At 35.5% G+C, this 18,678-nt stretch overlaps 1 protein-coding gene across 7 annotated transcripts in view; it reads right to left on the bottom strand.

Moving 5' to 3' along the window:
• The window catches only part of EXOC1 (exocyst complex component 1), a 60,150-nt gene that overhangs the window by 15,523 nt on the left and 25,949 nt on the right, over window positions 1-18,678 (bottom strand). For 4 of the 7 annotated variants that reach the window (XM_059384222.1, XM_059384235.1, XM_059384229.1 and 1 more), the window contains 7 exons: window positions 15,850-15,999; window positions 9,387-9,492; window positions 4,883-4,927; window positions 3,464-3,627; window positions 2,784-2,891; window positions 1,474-1,550; window positions 715-943 (listed from right to left, as the gene is read on the bottom strand). In XM_059384222.1, the coding sequence (XP_059240205.1) occupies window positions 715-943; window positions 1,474-1,550; window positions 2,784-2,891; window positions 3,464-3,627; window positions 4,883-4,927; window positions 9,387-9,492; window positions 15,850-15,999 (879 nt within the window). The remainder of the gene's footprint in view (window positions 1-714; window positions 944-1,473; window positions 1,551-2,783; window positions 2,892-3,463; window positions 3,628-4,882; window positions 4,928-9,386; window positions 9,493-15,849; window positions 16,000-18,678) is intronic. The other 3 variants (XM_059384232.1, XM_059384251.1, XM_059384258.1) reach the window with 1 other exon arrangement.

Here is an 18,678-nt window from a genome sequence, read left to right as displayed (position 1 = left end):
CACAGAGCCCAATGTGGAGCTCCATCTCAGGTCCCTGGGATCATTACTTGAGCAAAAACCAAGAGCTGGACACTTAACTGACTTTGTCACTCAGGTGCCCCAAAGAACAATGTATTCTTAAAATAAAACAATATGATTATTAATTAAAGCTATCAAGCTAATAAACCTAATTAAATAATTTAAAGAATCAATTAAAATGATCCAATAACTAATTTTCTTATCAGAGCATATTTTAAGAAGGATAACAATAAATCCAAATGAGAGTTTCAGTTGTTTCATGTGACCTATGGTCACCAATCAGTGAAAGGAGGTTTGGGTTACTTAGTGGCTCTCTCAAGCAGCTGCTGCCTCTATGCCACTTACACCACAATTTGCCAAGACTCACACACAGTGGAGAAGGGCAGCTAGCTGGCATAGTAGCATCCCACCAACTCTGTGCCTATAAACTGCAGCCAACACTCTGCTTCAGGGCTTTGAGGGATGTGAACAGTAGACACTCAATGGAGAACTGAAAATCCCTCTCTCTTTTTTAAAAATTACTGTGTTGTGTTAGTCACCATACAGTATACCATTAGTGTCTGAAGTACTGTTCCATGATTCATTGTTTGCATATAACACCTAGTTCTCTCTTGATTTAAATATATTTACCTGTTTTTTTTTTTGCAATGATTAGAACTTTAAGTTATTTAAAAAAAGAAAAAAAAAACAACTTACAATGCATTTGTCAAAGTTCCTTTTGACAGTCACCAAAACATTTCCCAACGTAGTACTCAGAAAAGAAGCAGGGTCCACATTCTGTGCGGTCCACACGTGATGGCTCATTTTGACAAGCATGTAGAGGGAGTTAAAGCTATCAATTTTGTCTCCTAATGCAATCAGGTTGTTCAGTTCTGGCTCAATGCAGCGAAATATTTTAATCATCATCTGACGGATCATATCTTTCCTGTTCAGGAAACAAACAAAATATGGGAATTGATTATAGAGGTTTCATATCTTGATCTTTAACTCTAATCCACTGCAGATATACAAAATGACTAAAATTTCACATTTCAACGAAAAACGTCCAGATAGGATGAACTAATTATTCTACAGCAGTTTCCAACATAAAAATATTTTTTGAAGTTAAGTTTTATTACTCAAAATATAACTTCATGTCATTTGTAAAGCTGGATCCTGAAATGTGCTTTGTAATTTCTGAGAAATACCCTACAATTCAAATGCTACTTCTTACCAGCAAACACTAAATGGATTGCACTTTTTTGTGATTACGAGCCAAAAAGAGCTGAAGAGTCAGACAACAGGACCAATTTTCACTGAGTAAGACGTTTGAGAAGACACTGGGCACACATGTCAGTACTCTGAGGGCTGTCACATCACCAGAATCATCTGGCTCCTCACCAACCAGCACCCCTTGAGGTTCAATTTTAAGTGTCCCCCTCCCCAGATAAACAGCAGATATTAACAAACACATACTCAGATGAGACAGGCGGTGGCACACCAGCATTATGTTGCCGGGATAATGTTCCTCCATCTAGGTCCTCTGCTTCAGTCTGCAAAAATTATTCGGGTACTTTACATAATAAAAGACCAACAATTTGACTAGTTTATATAGCAAAAGCCTGCTCAGTCCTAAAATTCCTAGGAGAGAATACATTATGAAAAATAATGATTTTTAAAGGTAGTACTATTGATAAAACTATATAACTTAGTATGTTGTTTAAGAATGGTTAGGAAATGTTTTGTTCTTAGATTTTATCTGAGAATTACTGTGGGCTGAGAAGATGTGCCTGTGTGTATGCATATGAGGGGAAAGCAGGGACAGAGAAGGTACTGGATGGAGGCTCAGAGGGGAAGGGAAGCTCAAAAAAACAGAAACAACTTTTAAGAAAGAATTTTAAAAATTAAAGAATTTCATCAATCGTTTAAATAAAACTTTAGCATTTAAAAAATGTTATTAAAAATTCTTAGGCTAACAAGCAAATTTACTATCAACATCATCTATAAGAAAAAATTCATTTTATGACTGCTTTTTATATATTGGTTCTGTATATTAAGATGACCTTTTTTTCAAGTAAGCTTTATGCTCAACATGGGGCTCAAACTCACAGCCCGGAGATCAAGAGACCTATGCTCTATCAACTGAGCCAGCGAGCCACCCAAGATGACCTTAATTTAAAAATCACTTTATTTGTATTGTGCTTTTAAGTTTTTCAAAATATTGCAAGAGCATCTCATATTATTTTCTTACATTTATGCCTGAGAGACATGCTGAACAGTTATTATTCATTGTATAGATAAGGAAAACTGGGGATTAAATAATTGGTTTAAGGTCTCATACCTAGTTAGTAACAAAGGCACAGGAAAGGTTCAGATTTGGGGCCTGTTTCTTTCTTTCTTTCTTCTTTTTTTTGTTAGACCTTGGTATATGCACTCATATATCTTTCTCCTTTGAAAATTGTATTTTTTCTTGGTGACTACTAAAATGCTAAAATTTCCTTTTGAAGAATATTTTTTACAAAGTAAATTCAGCCAATTCCCTCTTACTAATTTAGAGGCTATTTAGGTCTAAGACAATTTGGAGTATTGTCTTAGACCTAAATGTCTGGAGTAGCCAACTATCACTGTTTTCATTATTTTGTGATATGACAAAAAATACTGAAAAAATCCTTGCATTGTAAATTTTTTCTTTTTCTGTTCTGATGTTGAAATTGTGACAATAAATTAACTAGGCTAATTATACTACTGATCATAAATATTAGCCAACAAAAAAATGTGAGCCATACCATAGTTCCAGGCATACTTTGATGTTGCTGTAGTTTGAAAAATTTACTTATGAAGTCCTGTTCTGCCAGACACAAGGGCTCTAGTTCACTTAGTACCTGTTCAAAGATCTGAAGAAAACAAAAATGAACTGCACCAAACGCATAAAAACATCTTCTACATTTAATTCACTTTTCAGGAGAGATCACAGATGCTTTACGTATAATCTCAATAGAATCCCAAAAGAAATTATTCCAAGATTGATAGGACAATGCAGAAGTATTAAGGCTTAACAGGGCCAGACACACCTAAAAAAAAAAAACTCAAAATAATTATTCACTTGGAATCTGGAAAGAGGAACACAGAGACAAACTTTTTAAGCTTAATGCATTGCAGAGAACAGTTTAGCTTCATAAAAGCTGTTATTTCCACTTTACTTTGTAGTTGGCTCAAGGAACTTAAAGATACAAGCTCTTAATGATTTATAATAAATTTTAATAAAGTTGTTATGTCAATGAATTGATAATACACATTTCAGTTGCCATTTGAATAGTATTTTTTTTTTTCGGATTCAGAATTTGAAACATATGGTTAATTCAGAGAGCCAACATAGCCCAAATCCTGGAACACCCTTAAAGCAATAACAGACTGCTATTAGAAAACAAATGTTCATGTTTAAGACATACTTGTTATATTATTTTACCTTATCAAATTTGGTCCTGTCGGCAACATCGAGATCAGAGGCAGACATGTTTCCCATATCCAACAAAGAAGATGACTGAGATCTGCGATTCCCTGAACTCTGAACGCTGAGTTTATTTAGACTAGAAGTAGATCCAGTTAATTTCCCAGAACTTCCATGAAGACCTAAGAAATAATAAAACTTTGAAAGTTGTGACCTTCATGAATAAAAGACCCATAGTGTGAATGAGGGCTCTCGCCTACTGTCTTCGTATTCGGCGCTCATATCAGTTATCACACAAATCGACCACATGGGCTGTGCGGAAGCGTGTCCTGCTCTCTCATTAACATCTGTGTCCTATTTCTGAGCATACTGCAAGGAGTAGCAAAAACTACACAGATTTACAGAATAGGACCAAAAGCGGTCTTAAGGATCGCATGATCTATACCCTACCCAGTGCCACCAAAGTTGCCTAGTATTTCTAGGCTAAAGTAGATGAAGATTGCCTTCCTGAGTTACTCAAAAGATATAAATATGGATGAAGGCCAATGACTCCTTGGTGTACTAGCTATGAGGTCTTTTTTATTTTTATTTTTTAATGACATTTTCTCTTTCTGAAGAAATCGGCCATATCCTAATATTACACGCCTCCACATTAAATGAAAATATTGGGTTGAACCATACAAAACTGCCAATAAGCCATCATTCTTGCCCTACAAAGAGCAGATTACGTATGATGCAACTTAACACATTCCTGAATCCAGAAACTGTTTTTTACAGTAAGTGAACTGATTATCTACAGCTCTTTAAAAACTAAACAAATGAAGAGGAAAAAACCACCTGAAAACTTGTTATACTTAAAATACAACTAATATGTAATATATACATCATGAAATGCATAATATGAGACATCTTTGAGGAAAAATGAGAACAATGTGGCTGGACAATATTCTACATCCATCAAGGAATTAAAGGCTTCCATTTTTACAAGAAAATGTAATATTTTTAATCAGAATTAAATATAAACAATGAATAATTTTTTTTATTCTTCTAAAATATTTCTCAGTTAACCTATGCTATTTGCTGATGGTCAGAAGGGACAGATGAAGATATAAGGACAATTAAAGATACACCTTAGTTTCATTATGCAAAAATCTGACCATATTTGTAAGAATTTTTATAGTTTCTAAACAAAGCCTGAAAACAGAAGTTTAATGGTTAAGACTTTTCATAATTTCTGATTACCCACCATATATTTTGAATTACATTTTTTGAATGTAGCCATACCACTACCATCATGCTGGTTTTCTTCCACCGAACCTGGCAACTCAGAGCAATCAAATATTTTCGGATGTAACTTTTTTCAAGACAAAAAACTAATTTCTAGACATTAAACAAACATGCATTGAGAATACCTACTAATACACTAAGCATACTCACTCTCTGTTTCCTGTTTGACAGCACTTTCTTTTCGAGGCAGTGTAGCTGTGATGGATTAGGTTGCAAGCATCAAAGACAAAGACAAGTTAATAAACTGCAATTTGCACAAACCATGCACAAGAGGAAGTTAAAGCTCTAGTTTAAAAGACACATGCAAAGAACCATGAGCATCAAGTAACAAGAGGTGCAACGTATGTTTAGTTGGTCAGCTACTGTTTGACAAATTCTGAGAGAAAAAACTTTACTGGTCTAATGTTTGTTGTTACTCAAAGAGGCAAAAATATCTTATTTGTCGGCCCCTCTCCCAACATTTTTAAGTGATTTTTTTTTTTTTTTAAGTTTATGGAGCTAGTGCGCTTAAACTTTAAAAGACTACATTTGTAAGTTTTGGTTTCTGGGAAAAAAGTATTTTTAAAATTTTTAAAAGTCATTTTATTTTATTTTATTTTATTTTAATCACAAGTGTACTCTTTAATCCCCAGCCCCTATTTCACCCATCCCCCCACCTACCTGCCCTCTGGGGACCATCAGTTTGTCCTCTATAGTTAAGTGTCTGTTTCTTGTCTGCTTGTTCGTTTTGTTTCTTAAATTCCACATACGAGTGAGATCATATGGTCAAGTAAAAATTAATTTATTAGAATGAAGTTGTAGACTTAGATATTAAGCACATCAACATTCTCGCTCCCTGAAAAGTCCTGAGAGGAGTCTCCACTGTACTGAATAATGTTATGACCACATCTGATAAAAAATTACATGGGGGGGGTGTTAAAATCATTTCAAAATGTCAACCTGAACTACTTAGTAGCTGGCTTTATGAACACCTAGAATGAAAATTAGATATCAAAATACTAATTATCAGGAGATGGGTGGATGGAGGGCTTAAAGCCAAAGGAAAAGGTTTAATACAGGAATCTGAGTTCTTTTGGGATCATTTGACATTTCTTTTATTCTAAAACTTCTCTCTATATAATATTTATCAGATCAATTGTAGAGATCATCTTGTGAAACATTCTCAACTCAAATTAGAAGTTAATGTGAAAGGCAAAGAAAGAACTTACAGAATGAAAGAGAAAATTAAGGAATATAACTATAACCTAGAAATAATTTAAATACAGAGAACAATGTATCAAACTGTCACCATCCCTACCAAACTTCAAGGCAAAAGCCCAAGTAAAAGCTACTGACATGTCATACCAAGGATATGTACATCTTTGCAGCCCTAGCTTTGTGAAGCTTAAGAAGAATGAAACACCAAATCTAGAGATATAAGTGGTAAGCAGGGATCACGCTGGATCAACTAGTGGGCCAATCTGAACAGTACCTCCTAGTGGCCTCAAGGTGTCACTATACTAAGTTCACCAGCTTCAGAGCAAAGCCTGAACTTTATACACCTTTTTTTTTTCGTACCCAATATTGGTACGAGCAAAGCCTGAACTTTATACACCTTTTTTTTTTCGTACCCAATAAAGGTGTATAAATATATATTTTTTAAAAGTAGTCTCCACACTGGGCATGGAGCCCAACGTGGGGCTTGAACTCATGAACCTGAGATCAAGACCTGAGTTGAGATGGAGGGTTGGATGCCTAACCTACTGAGCCACCTAGGCACCCGTTCAGGTAACCTTTTAAGTATCTTTAAATAATCCCCATTAGACTGTAAACTTCATGAGGTAGGGTCTTTGCTTACTGTTGCATTCTCAGTACTTAGCAGTGCTTATTATATAATAATCAGTATTTATTAAATAAATTTTCTAGCCAGCACTGAACTTGGTCTTGTATTCAAGACTCCTTTTGGAATCAACAAGATTCTTAGTTTACTGGAACAACACATTGAAAAACAATTTTGACATACCACTATTAAAATTTTGGAACTATTAAAATTTTAAATACAAGGGAGGCAGTAATTATATAAATGCATATGTTAAGGTCCTAAAATAATATGCATGTGTGTGTAGTGTTATTATAGCTATAGAAAGAAAAAATCGGTGATTTAAAAAATAATTTCTAAATTTCTTTGCCTGCCATTTCATTAAGTATATTTGCAGAACACAAGGGGAAAAACTCCACCAAAGTATTATTCTTGGGGAGAAAACTCCATGTCTCTGAGTTTATCAAGGTAAACCTATTAATTAAAAAAGGCAATTATCTACTAAAGATCTTATTACAAAGAAAAGATGTCTGCTGGTATTTCAACATTATTCTAAATGACCTGAGCTAAAGTGATGTTAAAGTTGAGTCAAAGTGGTTCAAAAAGAGAGTATTCCCCTGAATATTGACTATACATTTCTGACCTTCTATTCGTATTAGCATCTATGACCCAGAATTTTCAGAGCAAGTAAAAAACAAAACAAAATTAGGGGCGCCTGGGTGGCTCAGTGGGTTAGAGCTCTGCCTTCGGCTTGGGTCATGGTCTCAGGGTCCTGGGATCCAGCCCCACATCTGGCTCTCTGCTCAGCAGGGAGCCTGCTTCCTCCTCTCTCTCTGCCTGCCTCTCTGCCTACTTGTGATCTCTTTGTCAAATAACTGAATTAATTAAATCTTTAAAAAAACAAAACAAAATTAGATTTTATTTATAATTACTTCATTTTGATTCATGGACAAGTTATCTTTCCAAAATTTCAAGTTTCTATTTTAATTATATTACTATTAAAAGTTGATTTAAACCCAATTTGAATGAAAAGATATTTTTAAAAAATTTCACTCTACCTTATTTAGAATTTAAATCATCTGTTTTAACTTGTCTTCTGAATTCTGTTTACTATTTAGTCTTTCTTCTTTTGTAGTTGATGTTATCAAGATAACTGAAACTATGATTTTCTGGTGCCATCAACCATCACAAATTACTCTCCTGCTATTATTTTATACATAGAAAGAAATGTGATTTTAATGCTATTTTAAAACTATAAAAGTGCCTTCTAAACTTCTAATTTAAAACTATTTTAAATAAGATAATTTAAGAACTTCCCAAGAGGGAGAAAAAGAAAAAAATTAATTTTCAGGTTAATGCAATGATACCATTAAGATAGTGTTGTACTTGTTTTAAATTACATTTTTGTTATGTCATTTATCTCAATATGAATCTTAGGCTTGATAAACTATTATGATACTGAGATTAACAGCCTCCTAAGGAGATAATTTTAGAAAATTTCCTTTCTACCTCCAGTTTTCATATTCTGTTGGAAGAGTTCTCTCAAAATAAAATGGTTCACTAACAAGTGGTGACAAATATACTAAATGAAAACATTAAACATGTAACTGAATTAATATGTTGCTTACTTAAAAAAAAAAGCATAACATACCCACAGTGAAACATTAACAAGGATATAAACACACTGCTGTTTCAGAACAATTAACCTTTAGGATGAGTTAGCATTTCTGTTTCCAAAAGCCTATGGTCCCAAGATACCTATCAGTATCTTTACCTAAGTGTAACATACGTGTACACAGATTCAAAACATTTCAACAGTCTGGACTAGCATAATCAATATATTAGTGTTGAATTAAAACAACAACAATAACAACAACAACAGTGAATTACTAAATAATTACCCACTAAAGACAGTCTTCTCTGTCCTAAAGGAAAAGAACGGAAAGATGTGCTATCAATTTCAATCCTGTTTCCTGATTACCAGAAGATGCTTAGGGCATAGGCTCCTTTCAACAAGCAAATGCTAAACTCATTGGTCTAAAGGGAAACTAGGCAGACACACTGAGGAGTACACATTGTAGCCATTTAAGGCCAGGTTTTGACTTGAGTAGTTACAGAACTCCATCCAAAAGGAACTCCAGAGATGGGTACACATGCAAGAGCAGAATGTGGCCTCGGCAAATCACCTTCCTCGCAACTTGAGACTTTCACTGGTTATCTTTTCAAATCACGTTTCTGTCCGCTTAACATACTTTGAAGCAACAAAAAATAGCATGCTTGGAAAATATCCCTTTGGAAAAATAAGGTATAATCCCAGGAGAAATTTGGAGGACATTTTTATAGCCCCTTGACCGGGGAGGAAACACAAACTTTCTTTTTGATTCAAAATAACCAGTGAGAAGTAAGAAGCCAGGAATTACTTTCCATTTCCCTGTAAAGAGCAATGACTTAAGAGATCGATGACTTGCCACCAACTGCTACAGAAGGCCTTTTAGGAAGTCGGAAACTCAACTCTCAACTTGTCTCTGAGCCTAACACTTTCTCCACCAGATTGCACTTCATTCTCTGGTCAACTGCTTTTCTTATGAATAGATGCTTTCCTTTATGGCATGAATACACAATTGCTGTCAGATTCATTTACTAGAGAATTCTGGTAAAAGCTGTACTTAACAAATATAAACATTTGTTCTGTGAAATAACTATAAATCAAACCAACACATTAGACTTACTTTTTCATCAATTCTACCGTATCTTCTTCCACCTCGCTCTAAAATGTCTTAGACTTGTCATAAATAAAACCACTTTTAATAGAATAGAATAGAAAAGAAAACAATGAACTGAGGTGTCTAAGCTTACCAAACTTCTTGCTTTCTTTAGTTGTGCCAGTCATCTTGATCTTTGCAACTTCAAAGAAATCTTTAATTTCTCTCTCATATAGTCGTGATAAATAATCCATGTAATTCTTAAAATAAAAGTAACAGGTACTTCTTATTAATTAAACAAATATAACAATTCGGTCCCCCCAAAGCCTTCGTGCTTGCTTTAAATTTTCTGGTCTAAAATCCTGAGGTATTTCATAGGATAAAAAAATTGGCTGTTTTCTGTCTTAAAAAATAAAAAAGAACAGGCATCAAAACAGCAACTTATAAAAATATAAAATCGAATATAATCACACTTATATTTTCACTTTTATGTGTTTTCTTTCATCGATTTCAAATAGAGTTGCAATCCTATTGTATAGCATTTTTGGGTCTGAGCAATCATGTTTTTCCAGCCTCACACTTTAATGACTGTACAGTGTTATGCTTTGTTGATATACCACAATTCAGCAAATCAATTCCCTAGCAGAGGCCACTTAAGTGGTTTCAATGTTTTACTATGATAGACAATGTTACAATAACCTTTTCATCTTTAATGAATTGTTTTCTTGGAATCATTTCCTAAGGATGGAAATACAGGGCCAAAGAAAATGGGAATCTTTGTAACTTCCTCCATATTGCCATGCTGCTATTAAAAACAATCACACCAACAGCGTCAATGGCAACAAAGGGGCACATTCAGTGTCAGTGTCCCCTCCCAACTTAGGGTAGTAAGGCATATCAAATTGGCTATTTTCAATACTCTTTCAAGGGGCGCCTCGGTGGCTCAGTGGGTTGGGCCTCTGCCTTTGGCTCAGGTCATGGTCTCAGGGTTGTAGGATCGAGCCCTGTGTTGGGTTCTCTGCTCAGCAGGGAGCCTGCTTCCCCCTCCTCTCTACCTACTTGTGATCTCCCTCTCTGTCAAATAAATAAAATCTTTTAAAAAAGTAAAAAAATTTAAAAAATATACTTAAAAAATAATCTTTCAATAAGCTTAGGGTATTTAGATATTCCAAAATAAGTTATTTTCAATAAGAATTTAATTATAACTAGTACATCTTACAGTTTTCACAATTACTTTTTACAAACAAATTAGATTTATTCTAGCTCAAATGGAAACATCTCATCTATAATTTAGCATACAAACTCATTTCTTCATCATATCTGCTTATTATCACATAAAAATATTTTATGCTCTCAGGAAGGATTATTCACTAGTGGGAAACCATGCATTTTACCAAGTCCTAAGTTAAATGCCATACATAGTCTGACGAGATGTAAATAAATCCACTGTACTTCGCTATTCTTTTAAATTTATCCTGGGATCTAAACTTCTGCTTCCTTATTAGTTCAAATTAATATTCACTTTCAAAAAATTTTTTTTAAAGATTTGTCAGACAGGGAGAGAGTTTAAAAGCAGGGGGAGCAGGAGGCAGAGGGAGAAGGAGAAGCTCCCTGTTGTGGGGCTCAATCCCTAGACCCTGGGATCAGGACCTGAGCCAGAGGCAGACACTTAACTGACTGAACCACCTAGGCACCCCAATACATGCAGCTTTAGAGCAGGTTTATGTTGCTTTAAACATCAAGTGTACCTTTCAAAGGGTATATATTATATGAATATTTGTATCCTGACTCATAGTTTACCACTGATTTTCTTAGTTCATAGATATTTCTTTATAAAATATATTTGGATGAAACATAAAGATCCTTGGTTTTTCAATTTGTAGGCCATATATATTTCCCACATAGTCTCTGTAAGAAAACTTAGTCAAGGGGTGCCTGGGTGGCTCAGTGGGTTAAGCCTCTGCCTTTGGCTCAGTGGGTTAAGCCTCTGCCTTTGGCTCAGGTCATGATCTCAGGGTCTTGGGATCAAGCCCTGCATCGGGCTCACTACTCAGAGGGAGTCTGCTTCCCCTTCTTTCTCTCTGCCTGCCTCTCTGCCTTCTTGTGATCTCTGTCAATTAAATAAATAAAATCTTTTAAAAAATATTATCACTGCAAATCAGTGAAGAGTTGACAGACAGAAAATCAGTTTCACATAATTTGTGAAATCTTCATCGGTGGTTTCTACTCAAATCATTCAACATAACAGACTGCATTCCAATACCAAAATTGTCTAAAGTGCACATTACCACCCAAGCAATTTAAACCATGTGAAAACAGCTTCTTTGGTATCTAGAAAACAGTAACGTGAGCAGACTATTGAAAATCACCCCCTTTTCCAATGCAACTTGAATGACTAGAAACCTTTTTCCAGCTACGTAACAGAACTCATTGGTGGGCGAGGCCACAGAGGTGTAACCATCAGTTCATTCATTTACCAAATTCTGAAGAATGTCTCTTAGAAGGAGCTTAGCACCTTGTATAAGCACCTTACATTTAACTATCAAGAGTTTAAATACTGTTGTCTCAGGCAGTCTTTTCAACTTTCATTGTTTTGACTGTGCAGTCTTACCAAGAACTCTATATTCTACTTTTTCTTTACACAAATGGGTAAATTCCACAAATGCAGAACGGGGGTTGAAAGGAGACGTCTGAGTAATCTTGAAGGAAATTAATGGGAGAGGAAAGCTCATTTCCTCCCTAAGCATGGATGGAACATCTCTATTCTTAACTGCCCTACACGAATAATCCAGAGCCATGGATTGGGGCTGTAGTCCTGGGGAGGAAGGAATCTGGGCAGTTGATCTATTTCCCTAAACTCTAATTATGTATACTAAAACTTTGGGCTTTGCTTAGATTAGATTAGAAGCACAGCTAGGCAGTGCCTAGTGATTCTTATCCCTTGAACAGAAGAAGACTTTTCTCTTTCCTGCCAGAAAGCAGGAGAGCTACGGACACCCAATCCAGTGCAAACAGCATTTTGTTATTATTTCTTACTAAAGAAGTACTCGTCTGTTTCCTTCTTTCTTTCCTTCTTTCATTCCTCTCTTCCTTCTTCCTTTTTAGTCAAATTCCTGTTTTTGATGACTTCAGCAACCAAATTAGATTATGAGGTAAAATACATAGTCTGTCAAAAGTTCAAGCCACAGGATCAAGTAACATTCCTGGGAAATAAGTCAATTTCATTTAAAAAGCTCATTAATATTGTCAATCAAAACTATACTGTGAGCAGAGAATGAGTCCATAAATCATTGCTAGCTTGGCTATCATCTTCTTTCTTTACTTAAATTACATTCATGAATACTGCATTATATATAAAGATAGGGCAATAATACTCACTGAGAACACAATTAGGCAAAAAGCTTATTGATTATTTTACTTATTTGAATATTCACTAAGGGACAAAGCACTTGTTGGCACAAAACTCTTAAGGAGATATAATAATGTTTAATTATTCAAAATATTAATCCTCCTAAAACTTCAAAAGGCAAAGAATTCCAGTACTGTAAATATTTTTCCTTAAGATATCTCCAAATCAGAATTCTGTTGAATGAAAACAAAACAGAACAAAACAAAATATAACATAACAGTAGAGTTGCAGAACACTTAAAAGACTAATTCTGAGGAACAAAAGTAATCTTAAAAATAACTGACCAGATAAGATATATACATAAATACCTCAGAATACTTATATTCTTTTTGAAAAACATTTTGAAAATTATACTTTAAAATATTATTTATTTTTACCAAGGTTTAGTGTCCCCTTTCTTATGATCTCAGTTTAGAAGGAAAGGGATCAGATCTTACTTTAAGTGGGCAAAGGCACTTTGAAACACATAAAGACTGATATACAAGAATGTCCTTATGCCAAATGTGTTCAAATTGATACACTGATAGGCATGCACGACCTGCTTTTTTTCTTATCATCATAGTTCTCATAAATTTCTACCTAATCCTCTCTGCCTTCTCAGGAAGTATGAACCTAACACTAGGAGAAGTTATAATAATTATTTCAGTAAGTATGAAGATAAAATGGGTTCATGTATAAACATTAGTTTCCTGAGAGAGAATAAGCTTCATTATAAAACACTCTGAAAGAGAGCACCATTTTTTAAATAAAACCGGGAAAAACTCTGGCTAGCAAAACTAGCGAAAAATAAGATGATTTTGCTATCTAAATTCTGTTAGAAAATTTTTTGCCACAAGCATATGGGTTAAGGGGAAGGGCTTTTATATTAACAATTTCAATATTTTTGTTTTCATTCTAAGAAACAAAATACGTCCCTTTTTCCAATTCGAGAACATCTTTTAAGGTCATATTGTCCACATAATTGAATTATTACTAATTATTAAAATAACTTATGCCTTACTTAAATTTTTTAGTTTTAAACTCCAAATTCATAAAAACTTAGAAGATTTCACGTTTTCCAGGGTATTTCAGAATTTTAAGTAAACTGCTCTTACATCTGATATATAAATACTGCTATTTATATTTTGGAATTAGGTAGCAATTCTTCAGTTCCCAAAGTGACATGGTCAATTTCAATACTAAAGGTCATAGCAGAAATGCCAGAAAAGTATTATACCCATGGCTTCCTGCCACAATGGCCATTTATTAAAGCTAAATCAGATCATGTCATTCTACTGCTTACAACCCACCAAAACCCCTTCCCCTATCTCCTTCACAGTAAAAGCCAAGTCCTTACCGGGGGTACACAGTCCCTTCCAGATCTGCTCCGCCCCACCCCCACTTCACCTCCCCTACCTTCTTTCTAAGGTCCTGTTCCTGGTCCTCTGTGCTCCAACCATAGTGCCTTGCTGCTCCCCCAGTACACAGGCATGGTCTTGCCATAGGACAGCTGTACTGTGCCTGGAACGCTTTCCCCAAAGAAACTCCCCCTGCTCAACTCTGCTTATTTATTTTTTTAAGATTTTATTTTTAAGTAATCTCTACACCCAACATGAGGCTGGAACTTACAACCCTGAGATCAAAGAGTGGAATGTTCTACTGACTGAGCCAGCCAGGCACCCCACACCCTTGCTCATTTTAAAAATCTACGCTCAGATGTTATCTTCTCATGATGCCTTATCTCAAACTATAGTCTTCCCCCAGTCCCAGCATTCCCTGTTTTATTTTCTCCAGAGCACTCAGTAGTACCTTCTAACCTACCATATAAGACTTTTTTGTTGGTCTTCCTCCACCAAAACATGCGCTATGAAAACTCAAGCATTCGCCTATTTCCTTCCGTGCTGTATCTCTAGCACTTACTTAGAATACAACAGGTGCTCGGTAAATTCGTGTATGAATGAATGACTCATCTTCTCCAACTGCTGATGTTGCTGCCACTGCTCTTCTAGTCTCCAAGTCTAGAAAGTTTGGCATCATCCTGTCCCTTCCATCCCTGGAGTCTATCTTTTGGTTTCTATTCCCTATTCCTACCACTATCTTCCTGGTTCAGATTTCATTTCATCTGAATATTATATTAGGTTCTTAATGAATTTGCCTCATCTAGTCTTTTCCCATGTATGAGGAATGCTGTTAGGTCTCAAGGCTCATCTTTTTCAACATAATTTCTCACTGCTCCAGAATATGAAATTTCTGCTTCATGGGCCTCCATACTCCATTGTCCTGACAAAAGGGCGTATTTTCCACCTTTGTCTGCATGTCTTGCTCCTCATCCCCGGAATGCCCTTTCTCTTTTTTCTGGTTTATCTAATCCCATTCATTATTTAAAACTCAATTCAACAAGGGGTGCCTGGGTGGCTCAGTGGATTAAAGCCTCTGCCTTTGGCTCAGGTCATGATCCCAGGGTCCTGGGATCGAGCCCTGCATCAGGCTCTCTGCTCAGTGGGGAGCCTGCTTCCTCCTCTCTCTCTGCCTGTTTCTCTGCCTGCTTGTGATCTCTCTCTGTCAAGTGAATAAATAAAATCTTAAAAAAAAACAAAAACAAAAACAAAACCTCAATTCAATTCCAATTTCTGTCCTAAAGATTTCCCCCATGGCTTTAGAACATGGATTGCTCTTTTCTATAACTGCCATGCATTTAAACTCATTTTCAGTTTGGCACTTAATGTTTTCCCGACTGTTTTAAGTATAATTGTTCTTGTCAGATGTAAGGCTCTTTAGAAGTAGGGGTTGTTTGTTAGGGCCCATGTGCCTGGAATAGTGAAATGCTTGCTTAATAAAGAGGTACTCTGTATTTGCTTCATCGAATGGGTTATCCATTTTTAGAGGGCAAACACCTCACTTATACATCATCTAGTCTCTAGTTTCTATAATGCATATAAAAAAATGCAGGAGGTAAATATTGCATTAAACTAAACTGAATGATGGTTAAGGCCACAGTATGGCCCATTACTACACTAGTAATGAAGTTCGAAATTAAGCTCTTCCTTACCCAAGTAAATAAAATAAATGTCCTGCCTGGTTAATGAGCACTCAGAAATTAAAGTAGTTTCTGCTTTGCTAAGAAAGTACTACAGTACTTCAAATGTTACTTGGGGAACTGAATACAGGACATCTTGCTTCTAGAAGACTACGTTCCACACGCAGTGAGTAACTGATATCAAACTCATACCTTTGTCAGTCCTTCATATTTTCCATAATCTGTATTCTTTAGCCACTCCATCAGCTTGGCGTATCGAAGCAAGTCTCTGTGAAATGGATGATGGTTGGGCAAAGCCAGTTCCACAGAGTGCTGAGCAAGAGTTGAACTCTGATCGTGACCCTAGAGTGAGTAAATAAGTAAATAAATACACTGACAGTAAAAGAAACACATGCTGTAACTGAAAATTCTAAATAAACGGTGACCAAATGCAGCCGAAGAAGAGCAAAAGAAGATAGAGGGATTAAAAACTGAGTACTTACTTGGCTTCTTTCATCATCTCGTGAAATCTACTGTATACCATCACCATAAAATAATCATAAACATGCAAGAATGGCACTCTGGGATACATCAACTAACCATTTCATCTTCTAAGGAAGCTGAAAATGAATGTTTTAATCAAGGCTGTCTCTCCCATACCGTATCATTTTACTATTTACTAAGCGAATCAACCTCATGATACAACTGTACTGAGAAAGACATCAAATAGGAAAGTCATTCAAAACAAACTGTCTACATCTATGGTATTTCTACTATTAGAGTTTACAATATTTAAAACAACAGATAAGAACACACAGGATATAAACTTTTAAAACTATGAAGCACTACAGATGACGATATCCTGGGCTTTCCTGGATAATACTTAATAACAGTGTCATTTTAGTTTTTCTGGGAATTTGTTAAATAACTACATGAGATTTTATTTTAAAACCTTGACAAGGTTTTTATGTAAATAAACTTATGAGTTATCAGTCAGTCTTAGATGATGCATCCTAACTTTTGTTTTGAAAAATATAGGCCTGGAAGATTATCTGTTTCAATTACCTTATTTTCTAGAAGAAGTGGAAACTTAAAGGGTTAAGTGATTCTCTCAGGTCACACTGGAGGGAAGAAGTGGAACCTCAGTCATGTGAGTCTCGCTTCCATTTTCTTTTAAAAACATATCTAACAAAATCATTTTAACCAGATTCAAAAACTGTAAATGCTTACTAGTTATTGGTATCTAAAAACCAATCACACAAACAAACAAACACACACTAAAAATCTTCCCAGCCATCTCTGGAAATAATCTAGCTCTCTGCTACTTGGTCAATATTCGTCATGAACTCAAAGCCAGTATCTAAGAGATGAGGAACTGAAAGATTAAAGGAGTATATTCTCCTTGAAAATATAAATTCCCAAGAATAAGGAAAAGGAAAGAGATGGACTAATTTGATGTTCATTCTGACTCAATCTAATTTGCTTAGTTAAAACTTACTTGTTAGCATTTTGTTAAAATGACACAGGAAGTGAGTTTTGGCACTCATTAACTCATTTCCTAGTAAAGTTACCTAAACCTAATTATATATGTATTATACTAGCTGACATAGATTAGCTTATAAATATCCTGAATTTATTTATTTATTTTTTAAAGATTTTATTTATTTGACAGAGAGAGAGAAATCACAAGTAGGCAGAGAGGCAGGCAGAGAGAGAGAGGGGAGAAAGCAGGTTCCCTGTGGAGCAGAGAGCCTGACGTGGGGCTCGATCCCAGAACCCTGGGATCATGACCTGAGCCGAAGGCAGAGGCTTTAACCCACTGAGCCACATAGGCGCCCCAATATCCTGAATTTAAACGCTTTTATTTTTATTTTTTAAAGATTTTATTTATTTATTTATTTATTCAGCATGGGGTAAAGGGCAGAGGGAGAGAGAATCTCAAGCAGACTGTGGTGCTGAGCGAGGAGTCCAATGCGGGGCTTGATTTCATGACCCTTAGATCATGACCTAAGCTGAAATCAAGAGTCAGATGCTAAACCAAATGAGCCATCCAGGTGCCCCTGAATTTAAATTCTTTTAAGTTAAAAGAGGTTTTTTTCCTCTATCTAATTTATATGCTTTACTACATAGACAAAGTAAGAACTTGGTGGTTATGGATTTTTTTAAGCAATTTAACTACAGAGTATCCAGAAAAAATTCTTAGTTTAAGGCAATGAAGAATTCTCTAGCAATTGAGAAGTACTTTTAGAGCAAGAAAGGCAGGAGAATAAGACATGCCAAGTACTAAAACCATTGTTACTTGAGTACCTTTTTCATTAAAGCTTTCAAATCAGCCTGTTGGGAGAATTTTCTTCTTGTAAGGTTATATACCCAATTTGAAAATGGAGAGAAAAAAGAAAAATAAGGATCCATTTAGAAATTCCATATAAAACTATGTAGAATAATCAATGTATTTCTTTTTTAAAAGATTTTATTTTAGTTGAGCGAGAGAGTGAGAGAGCACAAGCCAGGGGGAGAGGCAGAAGGAGAAGGAGAAGGCTCCCCGCTGAGCAGGGAGCCAGACTTGGTGCTCAATCCCAGGACCCTGGGATCATGACCTGAGCTGAAGGCAGATGCCCAACTGACTGAACCACCCAGGCGCTCCAATCAATATATGTCTAAGATTAAGATTACATAAAAAACCCCCAAAGATTAATATTACTGATATTACTTAAGATTACTGGTACCTACTTAGGAAACTGTACCAGAGACAGCAGAAAATTATCAGAAAACTAGACCAATTCAAAATAAGAACCAGAAATGGCGAGGCAACACAAGTTCACAGCTATTATAGATGTTATATACGAGGTACACTACGTACATAGGTCTACAATCCCTTTTAGCAATTCTAATATACAAAAAACTCTCAAACCTCCATTTAAATTAGGTACCAAATCTATTTTAGTGGCAAAACTTGACCTGAACTGATGTGAGGCTATTTATAGAATTTGGAATGACTATTCATCTTTTTTTGCTGTAGGAACATTGTGTGCTTCATCACAG

The sequence above is a fragment of the Mustela nigripes genome, chromosome 1 (genome assembly GCF_022355385.1).
Source record: "Mustela nigripes isolate SB6536 chromosome 1, MUSNIG.SB6536, whole genome shotgun sequence".
NCBI lineage: Eukaryota > Metazoa > Chordata > Mammalia > Carnivora > Mustelidae > Mustela > Mustela nigripes.
This window is presented reverse-complemented; position numbering and strand designations above follow the sequence as displayed.